General features: G+C 55.2%; 5 protein-coding genes across 6 annotated transcripts; 3 read left to right on the forward strand and 2 right to left on the reverse strand.

The window, feature by feature from the left end:
• Nucleotides 1–285: 285 nt before the first annotated feature.
• LMH87_001721 (uncharacterized protein) lies at nucleotides 286–9,645 on the forward strand (the record flags this gene model as incomplete). Of its 2 annotated transcripts, XM_056193044.1 has the most annotated exons (2): nucleotides 286–4,486; nucleotides 5,216–9,645. In XM_056193044.1, 2 exons carry the CDS (start codon nucleotides 286–288, stop codon nucleotides 9,643–9,645), a joined length of 8,631 nt encoding a protein of 2,876 aa, XP_056050121.1. The 2 variants fall into 2 exon arrangements, with proteins under 2 accessions (XP_056050121.1, XP_056050122.1); XM_056193043.1 differs by lacking the exon at nucleotides 286–4,486 and having other exon boundaries at nucleotides 6,835–9,645.
• A 610-nt stretch (nucleotides 9,646–10,255) lies between these two features.
• On the forward strand, nucleotides 10,256–11,282 carry LMH87_001722 (uncharacterized protein; the record flags this gene model as incomplete). Its single annotated transcript, XM_056193045.1, has 2 exons — nucleotides 10,256–10,874; nucleotides 10,936–11,282. 2 exons carry the CDS (start codon nucleotides 10,256–10,258, stop codon nucleotides 11,280–11,282), a joined length of 966 nt encoding a protein of 321 aa, XP_056050123.1.
• A 121-nt stretch (nucleotides 11,283–11,403) lies between these two features.
• Nucleotides 11,404–14,480, reverse strand: LMH87_001723 (uncharacterized protein; the record flags this gene model as incomplete). The annotated part of the gene is made up of 2 exons (XM_056193047.1): nucleotides 11,404–13,912; nucleotides 13,969–14,480. 2 exons carry the CDS (start codon nucleotides 14,478–14,480, stop codon nucleotides 11,404–11,406), a joined length of 3,021 nt encoding a protein of 1,006 aa, XP_056050124.1.
• A 414-nt stretch (nucleotides 14,481–14,894) lies between these two features.
• Nucleotides 14,895–15,304, reverse strand: LMH87_001724 (uncharacterized protein; the record flags this gene model as incomplete). Its single annotated transcript, XM_056193048.1, has 3 exons — nucleotides 14,895–14,990; nucleotides 15,038–15,053; nucleotides 15,150–15,304. The coding sequence occupies 3 exons, from the start codon at nucleotides 15,302–15,304 to the stop codon at nucleotides 14,895–14,897; spliced, it is 267 nt and encodes an 88-aa protein (XP_056050125.1).
• A 1,438-nt stretch (nucleotides 15,305–16,742) lies between these two features.
• LMH87_001725 (uncharacterized protein) lies at nucleotides 16,743–18,599 on the forward strand (the record flags this gene model as incomplete). Its single annotated transcript, XM_056193049.1, has 1 exon — nucleotides 16,743–18,599. The coding sequence occupies one exon, from the start codon at nucleotides 16,743–16,745 to the stop codon at nucleotides 18,597–18,599; it is 1,857 nt and encodes a 618-aa protein (XP_056050126.1).
• Nucleotides 18,600–18,782: the final 183 nt, after the last annotated feature.

Below are 18,782 nucleotides of genomic sequence, written 5' to 3' on the forward strand. Positions count from 1 at the left end.
CTAATGTCGCGCTCTGCGTAACAATCCGGTTACTGCCTAAATTAGACGTGTAACCAAGGTCTTTCAATCGACCCAGACAGCTGTTCTCATTGCCTTGATGGAGATTTTTCCATCTACATCTCAATCGCGCTTTGAGAGCCTGCCAAGAACGAGGGGCGCCACCCGATCAAAAAGATTAGCGTCGCTGCCTCGGAATTCGCACGCCCTGTCCGCCGCCGCTGTTTGCTTGCCTGAAATTCACCGAGCCACATCATCCGAGCCCGCCTCACGGTATCTTCTGCCGACATGGCATTCACCAAAGGCAATCCTCTCGACATGCCGAGAGCGACCTTTGATTACATCTACCACCATTTATTTCTGCCTCACCAGCTTCCTGGTGCGGACGACGCTTCTCCGAAAAGCGAGGCCTCGCTTCTGGATTTTATACATCAATCTCTGCAGCGCTTCCTGCCTCGCCGCCAAGATGAGAAGGCGGTCAAAGCTAGCATCTCGATGATTGACCTTCTTCGAAGATCGAGGAGCCCCCAGGGACACTTGAAGGAAGCTGGTGTTCGGGAGGTTCTGCAGGAACTACTGGCTGGCGCACCTGTGGCAGTGTTTCAGATTACAGATCAAAATGCTGGCGTTCTTGTCAACAGAAAGTCCGATGTGGTTCGCTTTGAAACATTTGAATTGTCGCCAACAAATGAGGCCGCCATGACGGCGCGCGGGCGACTCGTGCGGCGCTTTCCAGCGAATGCTGTCGAGGTCCCACTAAGTGACTTTGAAGGCGAAGCCTTTCGTGGAGTTCTGGTCAAAACCTTGACGAAAATGAGCCAACAAACTGTGCGCGAGACGAAGCCGGTGCCAGAGAAGGAGAAGCCGACGACAGAGAAAGAGAAGCAGGAGCAAGATGGGGTAAGAGAGACGACCGACCCGAAAATTGTGACCGAGCTGTTTACGAGCATGCTTCGTGGATGCGGCAAGGAGGTTGCCGTCGAGGGAATCTGCAAGCACACACGGGAGGATATCATATGGAAGAACGGCAAGCTCCCGTGGCGACGCTCGTCTCTTTGGCTCCTCGTCAGAGTAGCACTACATTTGTCGATGATGCGACTCTCCGGCGGAGACGACAAGACCTACAAGGAGTTTCTGACATTCTTGATGGCTGACGCTCTGCAAGCGGCGACCCAGCAGCAAAAGATCCCCAGCGATATTCTGCACACCATGTCGACAAAAGTCTCCCGGCGTCTTTGCAAGATCCGAGATCCTAGCAATGGACCATGGCTACCACACATTCGGAAAATTGTCTCCGACAGCTCAGAAACATTACATCAACGATGGAAGCAAATCCGCGAGCGAGAAGAGCCATCTCTGGAACTAGCGAAGCTTTCTGAGTTTAAGATGGAGGAAAGTACAGATTTCTCACTCACCAACATGGAAATGTTTCTCGACACAATTCCTTCGCGCAAGACGGCAAGTAACGACCGCGGCTTTCACCCCGTGTCGCAAATCAATGTGCAACCACAGGATCAATTACCCCTCGCCAAAAACTGGAATGAGACCAACTCACCTTTCAATCTCTTCGAGACTGAGTCGTGGGTGGCCAACAACCTCCGAGCGTGGGTCGACCAACATATGAAGGGGGCGGACAGTTGTGTACGGGATCTGAGACTTCTGGTCGAATTCTACCACGCCAAGGCAGCCATTTACTACTCTGGTCGTCCCGAAGGAGCGTCACGGATGGTCCTTACAATTTCAGAGCTTTGGTGCGCTGCAGATAAGGTTGCCACACAGGAAATTCCCCTGCTGGCGAATTACCAACCCCAAGTCCCGACCATGGTCTGGCAAGCATTACTGCTCAGCTCAAAAGAGGAAATGCAGAGACTGAAGAGTCTAGAAGATTACATGCACGAACGAGATAAAACTTCCGGGAAACTGGAGCGCCCGTCCATTTTCGGCTCATTCGGGTTGCCTGGTTCCTTTGCCGTCGAATTCTTCAGCAGCTCCGAACAACACCAGAAGATCAAGTACGAGATCGAGTCCGAAGCCGCGCGTACACGGCAGGAAAAGCGCGAAGAGTTTCGAAAGACGAAGTCGGAATACATTAGTCTTATGCAGAAGCACGCGTCGATGGAGTGTGACGTAACGACAAAGAAGCAAAGAGGTACGACAATTTTGGCCCATCCTTCTTCGTGCAAGCGCTGCCGTGTCGAAGCCAAAGCCAAAGCTCTTGCTGTACACATTCACGAGTGGCCTCTACCACGCAACGACGTCGAGGCCCAAGCGACTGTGTTCGAAATGGCTGCTCCTGTGGCATTCTCCGAATGGCGCGACCTGACCATCTACTTCATTAATGACGTGCTGTTGAGCAAGCCAAAAAACACATCCACCCCAAGCACCTCGTATGCGCTGAGAACCTACCAGCCCGTCAAGTCATGGTACACATCTCAAAGCCACTGCCGAATCCATCTCCGATCTGAAGATCAGCCTAATGCCATCATACACAAACGAGCGACCCCGGTCGAGAGTGCCAACGAGTCGGATGTCTGCCTCGATAGTGGGCTTTTATACCGCTACTTTGACGAGAAGCTGAATTCGTTCTTCAGCGAACTGGTCGCGACTGAAGACTTGACGGAGCTATGCACCTTTAGGCTTCCCCAGCGCGCCGAAGCATTGAAACGATACCATCACCGCAGCTGGAAGGCCCCCGATGGAGAGACGCCAAACGAAGTGATTGCGAGTCAATACTCGTGTCCCGAGTGGATGCCCCTGATCGAGTTCAAGGCTCTCGCAGGCTTGCCATATGGACACAGCATACAATGGATGAGTGTCTTGGCGCAGCTTGCTATGCCAAAAGTTGACTTCAACAGGCCCGAAACTGCCATTTTCCTTCTTCAAATGTGTCTACAGAGCGGCCCAGAGTCGGCTGTTGTCCATCGATCCACCCACTCCCGGCTCTGTGATCCGGCTTTTGGGTCCCAAACACTGGAGAGCTTGACAAAGTGTGTTTTGCGCGTGGGCGAGAACTGGGAGTCATACGTTGCCTTGTGGTCTTTTACATCGCTGGCTGCCCGGGTCTTATCTCTGACTTCTGCGGAACTGTCGCAGCCCTTTCTGGATCTACTCCAAAGGAGCCGTGAGACCACTCATAAGTGGGTGGAGGACCTACTTCAACAAGCAGAAGATACCAGCAACGAGGAGCAAAGGAAGGAACTCTTGCAGACAGCTTTCAACTTGGCTCTGGTCTGCGCCGATTCATTCAACGTGTACGACACCTACCTGTTGCAGATTTTGCGGGACTCGACACAAGCCTCGATTCTAGTCGAATGCTCCGTCATCATCAATGACAATGCGGCATTGAAGGAAGAGGACGACAACATTCTTCAAGGCATTATGCTTGACCGCTGGCGGCATCTTATGTACCGAGCTAGGCCGATCTTGGCGGAGCAGAATGCCTTGGGGCAATCCTTCCTATCCGATGCCACTCAGCGACGCTGGCGCTACTTCAAGCGTGACTCGTCTTGGGTGATGTCGGCAGAAACCAACAGCTGGTACCAGACCTTCGTGGCGGGGCTAGAGGTCCATCTGAACATCTTGACTGGCGAGCTTCTGGCCAATGGCATGCCTTTGTCCCGTCTACCTACAGAATACCAATTACATTTTGACTACAAGAGGGTATTCAGGGATCTGCTGCTTCATGTGATGCCGAGCATGGCCCCTGGCATGGCTTTTTGCACCACTCACCTCTTATACGGCTATACGGTTCACTTCGGTGTGCAGGGTAAGGATCTGCTTATCCGCTTGGAGAATGACGATTCCTGCCTCGACTACGTCCCCCCGCGAGTTTTTACAGGCTTACTCCCTGACTCATTCGTCCACGACTACGTGCACTGGTATAATAACAAGACGGGCTTCATCGAATTCTTTCCTCACAGCCATCCCTATCCAATCGAGTCTGCTGAATGGCACCTTGGCCGGAATGAAGGACTCTGGAAACTATGCCAAGATAATACAGTCTTTCTCCTGACGCCCTCGAGTGGACTGGCTCAACATATATCGGCATTTATGACCCATCTTGAATCACCTTTGAACCTTCACATGCTCTATTACAAAAAGAAGAGTCTACTGGAGATCCAGGTCCCTAGACTGCAGCTACGATTTTTCATGAACGATGGAGAGTCAATAATTCGCTCCCAACAATTCAGAGATATGCACATTGACGTGGACCAGTCAATTGGTACACTTGTGGGGCTGAAAAGCAAGCTCGTGCTGCGAAGTAGTCAAGATCCACCAAAAAGGACACTGATCGTCCCCGAGGGTGATGTTGAATTCAAGAGGCAAGGGACTGACGGACCTCTCGATCATGTTGCTGTTTCCCTGCAACATGGCACCGCTCGTCGTGTTCAAGCTTACCAGGTAGATGAGCTTCTTGGCAGGTTTGTGGCCAACACGAAGCTCGAGAGCAAGCTCTTCCTCGCCTATCTCCACGCCCTGACTTCTTTCTGTTTGCCGGACCCGCTGCTTGGGCGGCGAGGTATAGAACAAACCCTGGATATCCTAGGCTCCGCATCAGTCAGAGCACCTACAGCATGGAGCCCGGCTGCATGCAAGTTGATGGATGACATCGCGGCCCTTGCACCCGGACGTCACTACTATCCAGAGACATTGAAGGCAATGCAAACAGTGATTTGGTCTCCCCATCTGAGTTTTTCAACCCAAGACGACCGGCTATTTACGTTTGCGAAGCAAATATCGGAACAATCTTCTGCGAGCGACTTTCTTTATCCGAAAGCGAAGGCTAGATTAGTCTCCGAGCCACACACTACCCTGGAGTTGGCCCAGCGAGCAATTTCGCGAGACGTCAGCCGATTCGTTTCAGCTTCCGAGAATGACAAAAATGGCCTAAAAGACGAGGTTTATCAAGCAAGAGATTGCACCAGATCAGTTCGGGCGGCTCGTGCAACTGAAATAGCTACAAGAGCCTTCCGTGGTGACCAAGGCCCCAGTCGCCTAGTTGCAGCAGGTCTTGCGTCCCATTTGTACAAATTGATGTCTGCGGGTAAACTATCGAGCCATAGAGGTGCTCCTTCGAAGCGAGACATGGAATACGACTCGATGTGGCTCCAGAGGCCAGATGCATGGCTGTCGTCCTACTGGTGTCAGTTGCACTCAGGCTTTCAGCAAAACCAACAGTGGCTTCACAGGATGGAACTGGTGGCATGGATATCCACAGTCGCATACTCTACCGAGAATGACGAGCAGATTACCCAAGCTCTTCTCATGCTGGCTTTATCTCCTGCTGTCGCAGCAGCCTCACTGCCTGCGGGAGACGCTCACGACCTGTCCAGAGGCTTCATTTTGGAACCCGCTGTAATAGAAGCCTCGGCCGCTTTCAAATCCAACGCCAGGAACGGCGCAGACGGCAAAGCAGGTGCGCGGCCGAAAAAGGCAGAGGGCAAGACTGGGAACCAATTCCAGAGAGACTACGGGAAGGAAAAAAGGGACGCCGTCAACATCTACCGCGAGAAACTCACCCGACAATGGCCCTGCCAGGCTCCGAAACCGCCGGGCGACTATCACATGGAGGCCTACGTTGATGTTGCGCGGTCCATGAAGTCGGTCCTTCCGCCTTGGAGAATGTGGTGGGCCAACAAGAACTTTAAAGAGTATCTTGCGGATTTTACCACGGCTCTGCAGCAGATTTCGATGGTAGCCGCCACAGAAAATGGGCCCTTTCTGGCAGCTGCGGTCTCCGCGGATTATCACACCAAGAAAACTGTCCCAATCATCGACATATTCTGTCAGACAGCACCTGATCCCGCTAGCATCCCAGCACAGGCCCTCGAGAACCTTGTTCAGAAAGTCGAGGCCGAAGTAGGCGAAACGGAAAAGTTGGCACAGACAATCGACATTCTTGACTCTAGGGCAAGCCGACAATACGAGCAAAAGTATTTGGACGCGTTGCGACAGAGTTTGTCAAGCTTCAAGACGTACAGCAGCAACCATCTCTCCCAAGACAAGAAATTTGCCACTCTATTCCGGCAGCATCTAGAACGATGCATCGGCCGCTATGAGCTCGTCTACAATTCTCTGCTCAGAGCTGTGCAGCCGTTTTCCAAGTCAGAGCCGTCCAACCCTGGGGATTTCGTGGCTGCCATCCTCTACACGGCGAGTTTCCAACCCAGAATTTCTCCCGTCTTCTTCCTCCAGCAACTCAAAAATTCAAACTGGTCGAAGCTGTCCACGGCTTGGAGAGATGCCATTATAGAGTATGGCCTCGCGGTCTTGACCTTGCAGAAAGCCAAGCGGCTTATTCGATTCCAGAATGATCCCGTCGATCTTCTTCGTGAGCTTGAAAACGGCGACCACGCGGAATGGAACCCGACAGAGAACCCAGAATGGCTGCTCCTCGAGTGCGAAAGCGACATTATGATCCGGTCGGCCCAAACTCAAATAGCGCGACAAATGATCCAACCTCCCGATGGAAGCAACGCCGTGATGCAATTGAACATGGGAGAAGGGAAGTCTTCCGTCATTGTTCCAATTGTCTCGACAGCTCTTGCTGATGGGTCAAAGCTAGTTCGTGTCATTGCAGCCAAGGCGCAGGCCAAGCAGATGCGCCAAATGCTAGTTGTCAAGATCTCTGGCCTTCTTGATCGGCCAGTGTATCAGCTGCCCTTTTCCAGAGATGTTCAACTGGACAATGAAAAGGCCGAGGCAATTCATCGACTGCTAGTCCAATGTCAGAACGAAGGTGGTGTTTTGCTCGTTCAGCCAGAGCATCTTTTGTCATTGCAGCTGATGGAGTTAGAGCTCGAGCTCAGTGGACACTCCTCCATCTCTCAGCAAATCATGCAAGTTCGAAAATTCTTTGACGACTCGTCCAGAGACATTGTTGATGAAAGCGACGAAAACTTTAGCGTCAAGTTTGAGCTCACGTATACGCTCGGAAAGCAGCAGGCGTTGGAGCACAGCCCATACCGATGGATTATTGTGCAAGAAGTCCTGAGTCTGGTTCGTCGCTTCGCCCCGGAAGTGGCAGCCGAATTCCCATTGTCGATGGAGTTTGACAACCGCCATGACGAACGCTTCCCGCGGATCCGAATCCTGCGCCAAGATGCAGAAAAGACGATGTTTGACAGCATCGCCGACTTTATTTGTGAGACTGGCATGACTGGATTCCCAATTGCGCGCCAGCCCCCGAAAATTCGAAACGCCGCTCGGAAATACATTACGAAATGGGATTTGACTGCTGAGGAATGCCAAGATGTTGAGCATGGGCAATTTTGGAACGAGTCAACCGCGAACCACATTCTTCTCTTGCGTGGGCTGCTTGCCGGTGGAGTTCTTGCCTTTGCGCTCGGTCGAAAGCGCTGGAGAGTCAATTACGGCCTCGACCCGACTCGAGAGAAAAACACCAGGCTCGCTGTTCCCTACCAAGCCAAGGACAGCCCGTCAGCTCGATCCGAGTTCAGCCACCCTGACATTGTCATTGTGCTCACCTGCCTGACGTATTATTACGGCGGACTCGAAGATCAGGCTCTATTTGACTCTCTGGAGATTCTTGTCCGGTCGGATAACGCGGAACTCGAGTATTCTGCCTGGGTACACACGGCGCCGAATCTACCACAGGCATACAAGCTTCTCCAAGGAGTTAACCTCAGGGATCGGGTGCAGTGCTCGTCGACCATATTCCCACACCTTCGTTACTCCAAGGGTGCCATTGACTACTACCTTTGCCGAATGGTCTTTAACAAGTCTTGCCAGGAGTTTCCGCACAAGCTTTCGGCTTCGGGCTGGGATCTCGGCAAGACGAAGAGATGCCCGACAACGGGTTTCAGCGGAACGAACGACTCCAGATATGTCCTTCCACTTGGCATGAAACAGCTGGATCTTCCCGAGCAGAGTCATACCAACGCGCTCGTACTCAGCAACCTATTGCGACCAGAGAATAGCATTGCTACAATGCCAGCGGAGATGATGGGCACGACTTTTGACAGCCAATCACTTTTGAGCTTGCTTCTGGCGAGGAAGTCCAAGCCGCGTGTGATATTGGATGTTGGTGCCCAGATTATTGATCGCACAAATGTCGAGATGGCAAGAGCGTGGCTTGGCCACTACGAATTGGATGAAAACACGCAAGCAGTCATCTTCTTCAACGATTTTGACGAAATCATGGTGCTGGATGAAAGTGGCCAAATTGAGGAACTGCAAACTTCGCCGTTTGCCGATCGGCTGGAGCAGTGCCTGGTCTTCCTCGACGAAGTGCACACGCGAGGCACAGATCTCAGACTACCCGCAGACTACCAAGCTGTCGTCACTTTGGGCGCGCACGTAACAAAGGACAGACTGGCGCAGGCGTGCATGAGAATGCGTAAGCTCGGAAGAGGTCAGAGTGTGGTGTTTTTTGTCCCGCGCGAGATTGAGCATGACATTTGCCTGCTTCGCGGCGATCAAGGGTCTGCGTCATCGCCCGATATCACCGTGTCGGATGTGCTGTGCTGGGCCATTACAGAAACATGCAAAGATCTGCGACGTGCGGTACCACTGTGGCTGAATCAAGGGCTTCGCTTCACCAAACAGCAAGCCCTTTGGGATGGTCTTGCTGATCCAGACAATCACACCAGTCGACAGGATTGCGCCAAGCACTTCATGGACGAAGAGAGCCAAAGTCTCGACAAGCGATATCGCCCGAAGCAAGCCGACGCAAACATTGCTTCCCTGATCAATGCTCTGAACTCAAATGTCGCAGAGGAATTTAGAACCCGCTGCTCGGAGTTTGGTCTGGGTGCCCTTCCCGAAGCCTCGTTCAACGAAGAGCAGGAGCGAGAGCTGGCGCCTGAAAAGGAAATGGAACGTGTAGTCGAGCGGCCACCGCGTGTGGAACCGGCAGAGCATCGAATGCATCCGGGTCTGCACGATTTCATTGTTCATGGCGTGCAGGCTGAGGATCCGTTTCTGCCGGCTTTCATGACGCTCAAGACGACGTCGGCCGCGAATCACCTCGATGTGTCTGAATTCTCCAACAACATCCTAGTCACACAAGACTTTGCCGCCACAGTCAGCGAAGTCTTTGGCTTTGACACAAATGCCGACGCTTTCCAGAAACCCGTACAATGGATCTTGACCACCCAACGTGACCCCAACATTCTCCTCATCGTCAGTCCCTACGAGGTGCAGCAACTACTACCGACCATGGAGCAGTCCCTACACACCACACTCCACATCTACTCCCCCCGAGTGAACCTGGGGCACGAGCCCATCGACGACCTGAATCTCTACAAAGTCTCCCGCGTCAAGGAAGCCGACCGCCGGCCCGTCTCGCGACACGCCATCAGCTGCCTGGGCCTGTTCTCCGGCCAGCTCTACCTCTCCTCCTTTGACGACTACGTGCAGCTGTGTGACGCGCTCGGCCTCGCCTGGAAGCCCGCCAACGACCAGGTCACGCTCGGGCCGGACGGCTTCATACCCCCCGGGCCGGATGGAGGCAACGGTGGCGACGGCGACATTGTGAATCGCTCTGGCTTCTCCAAGAGCCCCGCGCGGTTCCTGACGGTGCTCATTGCCAAGATACGGCTGGATAGCGAGCATTTTGACAAGACGCACATGGGGAGGATATTGGCAGGTGTGCGGCTGTTGAAGAGTGATTTCGAGTCTATTTAGAGCCACAAGAACTAACGACTGTTAGACCTTGGAAAAAGATTAATGATAGAATTTGTTTACGATGAAACGAGCCACCGCTTGTGTATCTGCCGCTCCAGTCCACATTTCTTTGGTTTTAATTTCCTATTCCCATTGCGGTCCTGCCCGAGAGATGTCACCACCCCAACTGCCACGCATTTACGCTTAAAAGAGGCTTGCATAACCACTAACCCGCATCCAGTCTGCAACACCGCAAGCCTCATGCGCCCGTTGCGGACCCAGCCTTGTATATAATTAACGTTACAGGGTCCTTTGCTCGTCACAAGTCCCTGAAAAGACGGGCTTGTGACGAGGGAGCGATGCGGGACGGGGGGTAGATCCGCTGCGGCTGAAAGCATGGCGCGACGAGCAAGGGTTCGGTTCCCAGCCAGTCAAGTCGTTGCCGATGTCCAGAACGAGTCGTCGGCACGAGATTTTGTCGGGCTGAAACTGAATTAAGAGAAAAAGACGTTTTGCGAAACGTGACGAGCGTTGCGAGCATCTGGGCCAGACGCCGTATAAGTACCAAAGTCGGCCCACCGACACGCCCGCACATCTCTGAATAGCTTCACACCCTGCCCCCCGCCCAACCATGCGCTCCCCTGACCTCTTCATCGGAATCTCCCTCCTCGCCGTCGCCGTCGCCGCAGCGCAGACCTGCGACTACGGCCAGGGCCACACCTGCATCAGCCCCGACGCCAGCGCATCCGTCGCGCTCCCCATCCCGACGCTGTTCCCATCCTCCGCGCCGCCGTCCTTTGTCCTGGCCGTCGACGACCTCGCCCACGCCGACATCATCGCCATCACCGCCGCCAACAGGGACGTCAACGTGCCCAGCGCGTCCGCCAACGGGCCCCTGCAGGCCGTCTCCTGGTGGCTCGAGTTCGGCAACGCCACCGCCAACCTCAGCGGCGGCCAGGAGCGCGCGTACACGGCCTGGGCGCTCGAGTCCAACGCGACGAGCGACATCGGCGGCGCGGACGGCGGCTGCGAGGGGCTGCTGGGCAAGGACTGCGTGGACGACTTGAAGACGCTGTTTACGGATAAGAACACGCTCGAGATTGGCGCGACGACGGTCGGGGGCGCGATGATGAAGTTTTTCGCGACGCCGCCAAGGAACATACGCTGCCCGAGCATATACTGGGGCGATGGCTCGGGAAGGGACTTGTCGCTGTTCGGGACGTCGGACACGCGCCCGCTGGTGGCCAACTGTAAGTAACTACACCGAACGCACGCGGAGGGGTTCCGTTTGCTAATGTCCATGCAACGTAGCGGAATGGATCGCGCGCCTCTCGGACAAGTTTTTGATGCACGGGGGACCGGTGTCGGGCAACGCGTCGCACACGCATGGCCGCACGACGATACGGTTCCGCTCGCTCGAGGAGCAGAAGAAGCTTGCCGTCGTCGCGTTTTCGCTGGGCTATCCAGCGGGCGGGCCGGGAGAGCGCGCGGAGAACACACTCAACATGGCTTGTCTGCGAATCGGCAAGGCAGACAAGGAGAGTGGCAGTGGCGGCAACGGCGGAGGCAAAAATGACAAAGGCAGTGCTGCTGGAAAACTAAGACTTGGCGCAGCTACCCTCGCTGTCACGGTGATCATGTTGTTACTCGCCGTATAAGTGATGGTGATATGAACAGGAGTTGTATTAAGAAAGCGTATTTACAATGAATGAATTAAAGCGATGATGAAATAACAATACAACAATTCTGTAATGATATGCAAGGCACACTTCCCCGTTACTAGTACGCGTCTGATCGCTTCACCCACTTTGGCGAGGCTACCAGCTCCACCGGCTGTCTGCCCGTGAGCACCGGCTGGCGTGCCGACATTGACAGACCCGGCACAACCGCGCCGGCCGTATCCAGCGCCCACACGGCCAGGCTGACCCAGTTATCTCCGGCGTAGTTGAGAATGCCCTCGGGCACGGGGAAGCTGGTTTGCGGGCCGAGATAGCTAATGTACTTGCCAAACTGGAAGCCGTTGACATAGAGAAAACCGTGGTAGGGCTCTGTCGAGGTCGAGTTGTCAAAGATAAAGGACAGCGGGATGTCATAATCCTTGGCGGGAAGGTCGAGCAGAAACTTGGCCGTGTAGAACTGGATGCCGGCGCCGTCGTGCTGCTCAAAGGGCGTCTTGTTGAAAAATTTGTCCTTGGGCGGGTTGGGCTGGTGGTAACCCTGCCGCTCGGCAAAGAGACCACCCTCGTTGAGGGGCCCACGGAAGTGGTCCTTGTAGTCCTCGCCCCCGAGGTTGCCGGTAAGTTTCCACGAGTAAATGTCGGTCTGGTGGCCGGCACTGGTGGTGAGGCTGTACGAGAGAATGCCACGGGGGTGTTTCATGTCCTCGTCGCCAATGACAAAATCCTCATCGAGGCCCATGTTGTCAACCACAATCGTCAATACGTGGAGCGTGCCTGGGTCGAGCTGGGGGATCGTGTAGGTCGAGTTGGCGGCATCATTGTCGGCCTGGGCGAGTTTGGCGCCGACGAACTTGCCGTCGAGCCAGACGCTGCTGGCAAAGGCGAGACCGCCCATGGTGCGTAGGAACAGGCTGTTTTCACTGCCAGTGGCGTTAAAACGGCCGCGGAAGAGCAGCGTGCCCGTGTTGTAGCCGTAATCGCCGCCGTAGAGAGACACGGGCGTGCTGAGCGGCCAGGCAGAGTTACGGGTAAAGTTCTGGGCGCGGGTCCACAGGGAGTCATCGTAGCCGGGCTGGATCTCGGGCAGGGAATCCATGGACATCCAGTCCAGAGACTTGAGATCGGGCAGCTTGAAGTCGGGGAAGGTGATGCTGGGCTTGGCCAACCAGTTGCCCTGCTTGGACTTGGTGAACTTGGTGGTCTTGCCATTGATGGAGAGCTTGCTAACACCCTTGGGTGCACCGATGACTTCAAACTCAGCCGTCTTGTTGAAGTCGGCCTGGATGTTGAGCGTGGAGTCCGACACATCAGCAGACCGGACAAGGTAGGGGCCATTAATGATGACAGCATCGGGATTCATGATTGAGCTACCAAAGTTGCCGTTCTTGCCAGTGGGGAGAATTGGAGCCCAGTAGTTGTAGGCCGAGTTGCGGTCCAGGAGGTAGATGGTGAGGTCATTGATTTGAATCACTTGTCTCTTTGTCTCGACAGTCCAGCTGATGACAGTATTGACGTAGGAAGCAGAGGTTTGGACCTTGTTGCCTTCAACCTGGGTCACCTTGTGCGACTCTTGGAAGGCCAGTTCGTGGAATTCGCCCAGACCACCATATAGGACGAGAATGGTCTGATCGCCAGTCTTTTGCCAGGTGAAGATCTCTGCGGTGCAGTAGTGCATGGTGTAGTTACCGACAGGGTAATCAGTGACGTGGATCTTGGTGTCGCGGCCAGGAAGGGTGAGGCTTCCACCAGTCTGGGGCACGGTGAGGGTGCCGTTGGAGGTGGGCAAGTGCAGTTTGTAAGATGCAGAAGCAGTAAGCTGGTAGTCAGAGTGACGGACGACGTAAAAGTCTCCAGTGCCATTGGACTGCAGCGGAGTCACGGCAATATTGGGGTTGTCCGTGTAGGCAGTAGTGCTCAGAGCACCAGGTGTGGTCAGGAGGTAGCTGGGAGAGGCTCTGTTGAAGTGCGCCTCGAGCTTGAGCTCGGAATACTTCTCTCTGTCGAGGTAACGATCCTCACGGATGGCAGAGCCGTAGTCGTACGAGGTGTATCCTTTGGAGTGACCCAAGTTGCCCCAGTTGGTACCACCAAAAATCATGTAGACGCTGAGGATACCGATACCACCAGCAAGAGTGTCCTTGTTGAAAACGCGCTCGTACTCGTGGTTGGTAAGGGCAGCGCATTTGTCATAACCGACACCGCCGTAGGGGTCGTAGGAACCACCGCCAAACTCGTTGATGAGGAACGGGGTATTGGGGCTGTTTCTCATATGAACCTCGTGATAGTCAACCGGAAGGGCATCGCTGCGCCAATAGGTAGGGTTGGAGCAGTCAAATCCCAGAGGATATGCGTCGTAACCGTATATGTCGACCGCACCAGCACCAGTACCAGGGCGGTTGTGGCCATCCTTACTGGCATCATTGTTTACGATGGGAACCACAATGCCAAGGCGGCGTGCCTGGTCAATGACATCTTGCATATATTCGCCGTCAGGGAACGGAACCTTGCCGTTGGATGCACTGTATTCATTTTCGGCCTGGTAGAGAATGACGGGGCCGCCATTTGTGATTTGGTATTTGGCAATGAGCGGGACAATGTTGCTCATGTAGCTGTGGCAAGTTAATTAGCTACACTAAAAGCGTTTCGGGACTATAGCGCAGCTTACTTTTCGGTCGCATTCAAAAAGTCGGGCGATTTGGTTCGCAGCTGGCCAGCGAGACGTTGGAGACGTCCAGGAAAGCCACCGCCAGAGACCTCGGCGTTGATGTAAGGACCAGGACGGGCAATCAGGAAAATGCCAGCAGTCTCTGCGGCCTTGAAGAAGGGATCCAGGTCAAAGATGCCTTCGGCGCGATACTCGCCTTCTTTGGCTTCCAGTAGTGCCCAGTCGACGTAAAACGAGACCGTGTTAAAACCGAGGGCCTTGATTTTTTGAAACACGTCTAGCCACAGGCTGGGTACCGGTAGTCTGAAGGGATGGAACTCGCCAGAGTAAATCATGGCGCGCTCACCGCGGATGAAGAGGGAGTGCGCATCCCAGGTCACGACATCTTGGTGCGCATCACGTTGCTCAACATCTGAAATGACTTTGAATGGGCCGAAGCGATTACCCCGAATAGCTGCCGCCGCCGCCAGAGACGACAGCGCAAGCTGTGCTACAAACGCAGAGAGCTTCATGTTTGACGACTCGAGTTGGAGGAGACCAGAGTGTGCGCGAGTCGGATTGTTTCACCGGGATTAGCGGCCACAGCCGGGCTTTTAAAGCTGTTTGCTATTTGGTGCTCCAAGGGATATCTGGGTATGGAATCGATGCAGTTTGGATCACAGGGTCAATATCGACGGACGGGCCCGCCTGGACGCATTCAAAACCATGGTACGAGGATGCATTGTCCTTGCTCCTTCCTAATGCGGTGTAGATATCGTGAAGATGTCGGCAGGAGCATGAGGTGAGGGCGCATGCTACAGACACGGCCGTAGAGTAGTACCGCCGAGGAGGCAAGGATACGCGACATTTGTCTGTGCAAACACGCAAACACGGTGAGCGATGCCGTGGGGGAAGGGGGAATTCACCCCGCAGTTTTAGGACGACGTCTAAGCGTAATTGGTCTTGGCCACGACGAGAACGGGCAGATGTCCTCTTTGGACAGCGTGGACGGGTACTTTGTACGAGTTCGCCGTCGCGCTGTTCTACTTTTATTAGTTGGACCAAGCTAGTCTGGCTGCTGCGGGCGTACCTGCGTCAGGAGACTACTGGCTGCTGGTTAGCTGCAGCAGCCTGCAGAATGTTTGGTTCGTAGTTGCGCCCATTGTCTGTCGAGCGAGATTAAGATCTCCACCCCCACTGACACCCTCCCTTGGAAAGATGTCAAGGACGGGAAAGCGGCATGGAAAGGGCAGGTGACAAAGGGTCGCAAGTCGTAGCATCGAAGCCCGAGGTAAATTTGATGACCTGAATCACGAGAGGGCCGCATCACGCGACGCGTTTTAATTGCAGCGAGCATGCAACGACTGGCCGAGTCTGCTGTGCATGGGTTGAGGTGGCACATGGGGGGTCGAAAGCGGGCGCAGATAATCCCGAGCGAATTTCCGGGGCCGTTGGAAATTCATTCAAAGGGTATATTGGCGTATGCCCAGCAATTTAATCGATTGGGGGGGCTGTTTTCTGTCGCTCGTCTGTTGAAAGATATGGCGTAGTGGCACTCGGGCGCCCCCAAGCCTCCCGGGCCCAGCGAAGCCATGGCGGCGCCGTGACAGTAATTACTGCAGACAAATCACCAGCTTGCTTGATCTATGATGGATGCAGCACCAAGGTTCCGATGTTGCAGCCTTGTACGGAGTAACATAGTGGATGTTCCGATGCGTTGCGATGATCCAAAATTGGAAATTATGGTGAGATGCGTCTGACAGGACACACTCGCCGTGAAACGCTCGCTGCTGGGTTGGGTATTTTTCTCGAATGTCGATCTCTGAATAAAAGATGAGATGGCGACGATCTGCGATGTTTGTGTCATAGGGCGGTGATGTTCACTACTACGCTGTCGTTAGCCATGGTGCTGCTGTACTGTACTTGTAGTATCATGTCAATTGCCGCCCGGCAATCCAAACAGCATCCATGTACCCAAGAGATAACAATTCGCCGACTGGGCACGCCGCTATCGATCGCCAACTCCAGTTTGCCTGCGCGAAATAGACGAAAAAAATGGGCTGACGGCGGATAGTCCGATGAAGCTTGATCAGAAATAGGAAGTGTAGCAGGCAAGTTTCTCTCCACTGCGGCGACCAAGTAGCTCGTCCCGTCTTTTTGTCCCAACAAACGGCAAACAGCGACGAACCGAGTGGGTACCAGAATGATCCGCCGCTCAGTAGGTAGGTATTTACTGCGTATATCCTCTCAAGCGTGAGTATTATTCTTCAAATATTGATAGCAGCAGTTTCATCTACAAGAATACTTGTGATTTTTCTCTTGTATCTTATTCCATGTGCGGATACAGGAGGTATATTCCGTGCCCGCCGCCGTCCACTTGCCTGCCAGCTGCCGACCCGCTGCTAAACCCGTTGCCAGCTACCTAAGCTTAGGTGCTGGTAGGTATGTAGGCAGGCATGTACCCTGCTGGTAGCTGCCAAGTTACAGGCTCCACCTCTTCCAGAATTTAGCAGCCCTTCACTATCTTGACTGTAACTTTCTCATCGCAAAGACTTCGCCATCTCAAAAATAAAGCAAGATCGAGGACGAGTAGATTCTCTTTCATTCTAAAAAAAAACCTCGCTTCCTCATCTTCAGCTCCCGGCGCCTCTCCATCGCCGAGACTCCCACCTCTTTCTTGCAGACGCAATGCCACACCAGTAAACGCACCTCACTCGTGAGAGAGCCTTCACCCCCCCTCCCGCTCGCCCACCACGACATCGGCCATCTACACAGCATCACTTTGATCACCCGCCATGTCGACCCGCGTCATCCGTGCCTGCGACGGCTGCCGCGTCCGCAAGGTCCGCTGCAACGGTGAGCAGCCCTGCTCCCAGTGCGCCCACCTCAACCTCGCCTGCAAGTTTGCGCCCCCGCCGGCCAAGCGCAAGCCCGGCGTTCGCGGGCGCCTCGTCGCGCAGCTTCGCAATAGCCAGCAGGCCGCCCAGCAAGACCACCACCACCACCACTCCCAGCCCAACAGTAGCAACAGCAGCAAGACCTCGCCGGCCACAACGTCAACATCCGTCCCCTCGAGCAGCAGCCCGCCTAGCGACACCTCCCCGCCCGCCGTCACCTCCATCGCCGGCATCGTCAACGCGGACCCCTCCTACGCCGATACCGCCCTCTCCTCCCTCCCCGCGACACCATCACCCATCGCATCTTCCCACAATGCCGCCTGGCCGCACCATACAGTCGACTACTTCCTCAGCTACCTCGCGCTGTACGATGAGCACATCTACCCCGTCAACCCGGTGCTCACCTGCGCCGAGATACGCGCCGCCATCCGCAACATGGACGCCGATCTCGAGGACCGCGCCCTCGTCTACGCTTTCGCTGCCATCACCATCAACCTCACCCAGACCCTCTTCACCTCGGCCACCGACACCCTCACCGAGATCGCCACCCTCATGAACCTCAGCATGCAGGTCCACCGCCAGGCCGAGACGCGGCGCGACAACAGCACCGCCTGGACGAGCCCCGACGCAGGGCCCTCGGCCGCCAGCGTCAAGTTTGGCGAGCTCCCCGTCACCTTTCGCCGCATCATGACGTGCGTCTTTCTCGAGATATGCATGATGGCGTTTAAGCGCTGGGACCGCAGCCTCATGCTCCTCCGCGAGGCCATCACCATGATCCAGGTTCTCAACGTCCACCAGTACGACGCCGAGATCCCCTTTGACGGCCTCCACATCGAAGATTTTGACAGCATGCCCAATTACCCAAATGCCGCCGAGGCCACCATTCACACCGAGATGCGGCCCCGCGACGTCTTCCGCCTGCGCCGCGTCTACTGGGAGGTCTTCATCCACGAGCGCTTCCTCGCCACCGTCACCGGCTTCCCCTGCGTGCAGCACGCCCTCGCCGCCGTGCCGCTCCACGACCCGACTATCCCACCGCACGTCGATCTCGGCTTCAGCCGGCTCGTCAATCTCTTCCGCGTCCTCGACGGGCCGTTCCTCGCGCACTGGACCGCCCACAAGGACCCGTCGCTGCTCCAGCCGCCGCTCGGCGCCGCCGCCCACCTCCCCGAGAAGATGACGGCGCACTGGATCGAGAGCAAGCAGAGCGAGCTCGACCGCGACGAGGAGGGCGCCGCCCTCACCGAGCAGCGCCTCGCGCACGCCGGCCGCGGCGGCCGCTTCACCGAGGTCCAGCACGTCGACCTCTTCGTCACGCGCGTCTGGCTGCGCACCCTTGTCTGGCAGTTTGCCCTGCACCACGGCCTCTTGCGCTCCGCCCCGCCCCGCGACACCCACGAGGGCATGTCGCTGCACTTTCCCGCGCAGCGCCTCTCCAGCCAGCTGCGCGCGCTCGTCGCCCGCCTCGAGAACCTGTCCAGCATCGTCACCCACGGCAGCGGCATCTTGCAGAAGCTCTTCGAGATCACCTCCACCGTCGCCGACGTCCTCGCCCTGCCCATGGGCCCCGGCCAGACCGAGGAGGAGGCGCGCGCGCGGCTCGAGGACTTCGAGTTCATGGTCCGCTTCCTTTTTAGCTTTGAGCGCATCGAGAAGACGCAGCGCGACTACCTCCGCGAGAAGCTAGGCGTGCTGGGGCAGCAGTATACTATTGTCGACTTTGCCAAGTTGGCAGGCGAGAGCCCCAACGCATGACGGAAATGTGAAGATTTCGATGGCACAGGAAAGTCAACGACTTTAAGGAGGGGTTTTGGAATGGTGCACACGACCGGGATTCAAATATTACATTTAGCATGGCGAGTTTTGCCGACTTATTTATGATGGGCATCTTTGGCGTTTATGGTGTTTATGGGGGGGTTTTTTTTTCGTGGGATTGCC

The sequence above is a fragment of the Akanthomyces muscarius genome, chromosome 3, assembly GCF_028009165.1.
Source record: "Akanthomyces muscarius strain Ve6 chromosome 3, whole genome shotgun sequence".
In the NCBI taxonomy this organism is placed as follows: Eukaryota; Fungi; Ascomycota; class Sordariomycetes; order Hypocreales; family Cordycipitaceae; genus Akanthomyces; species Akanthomyces muscarius.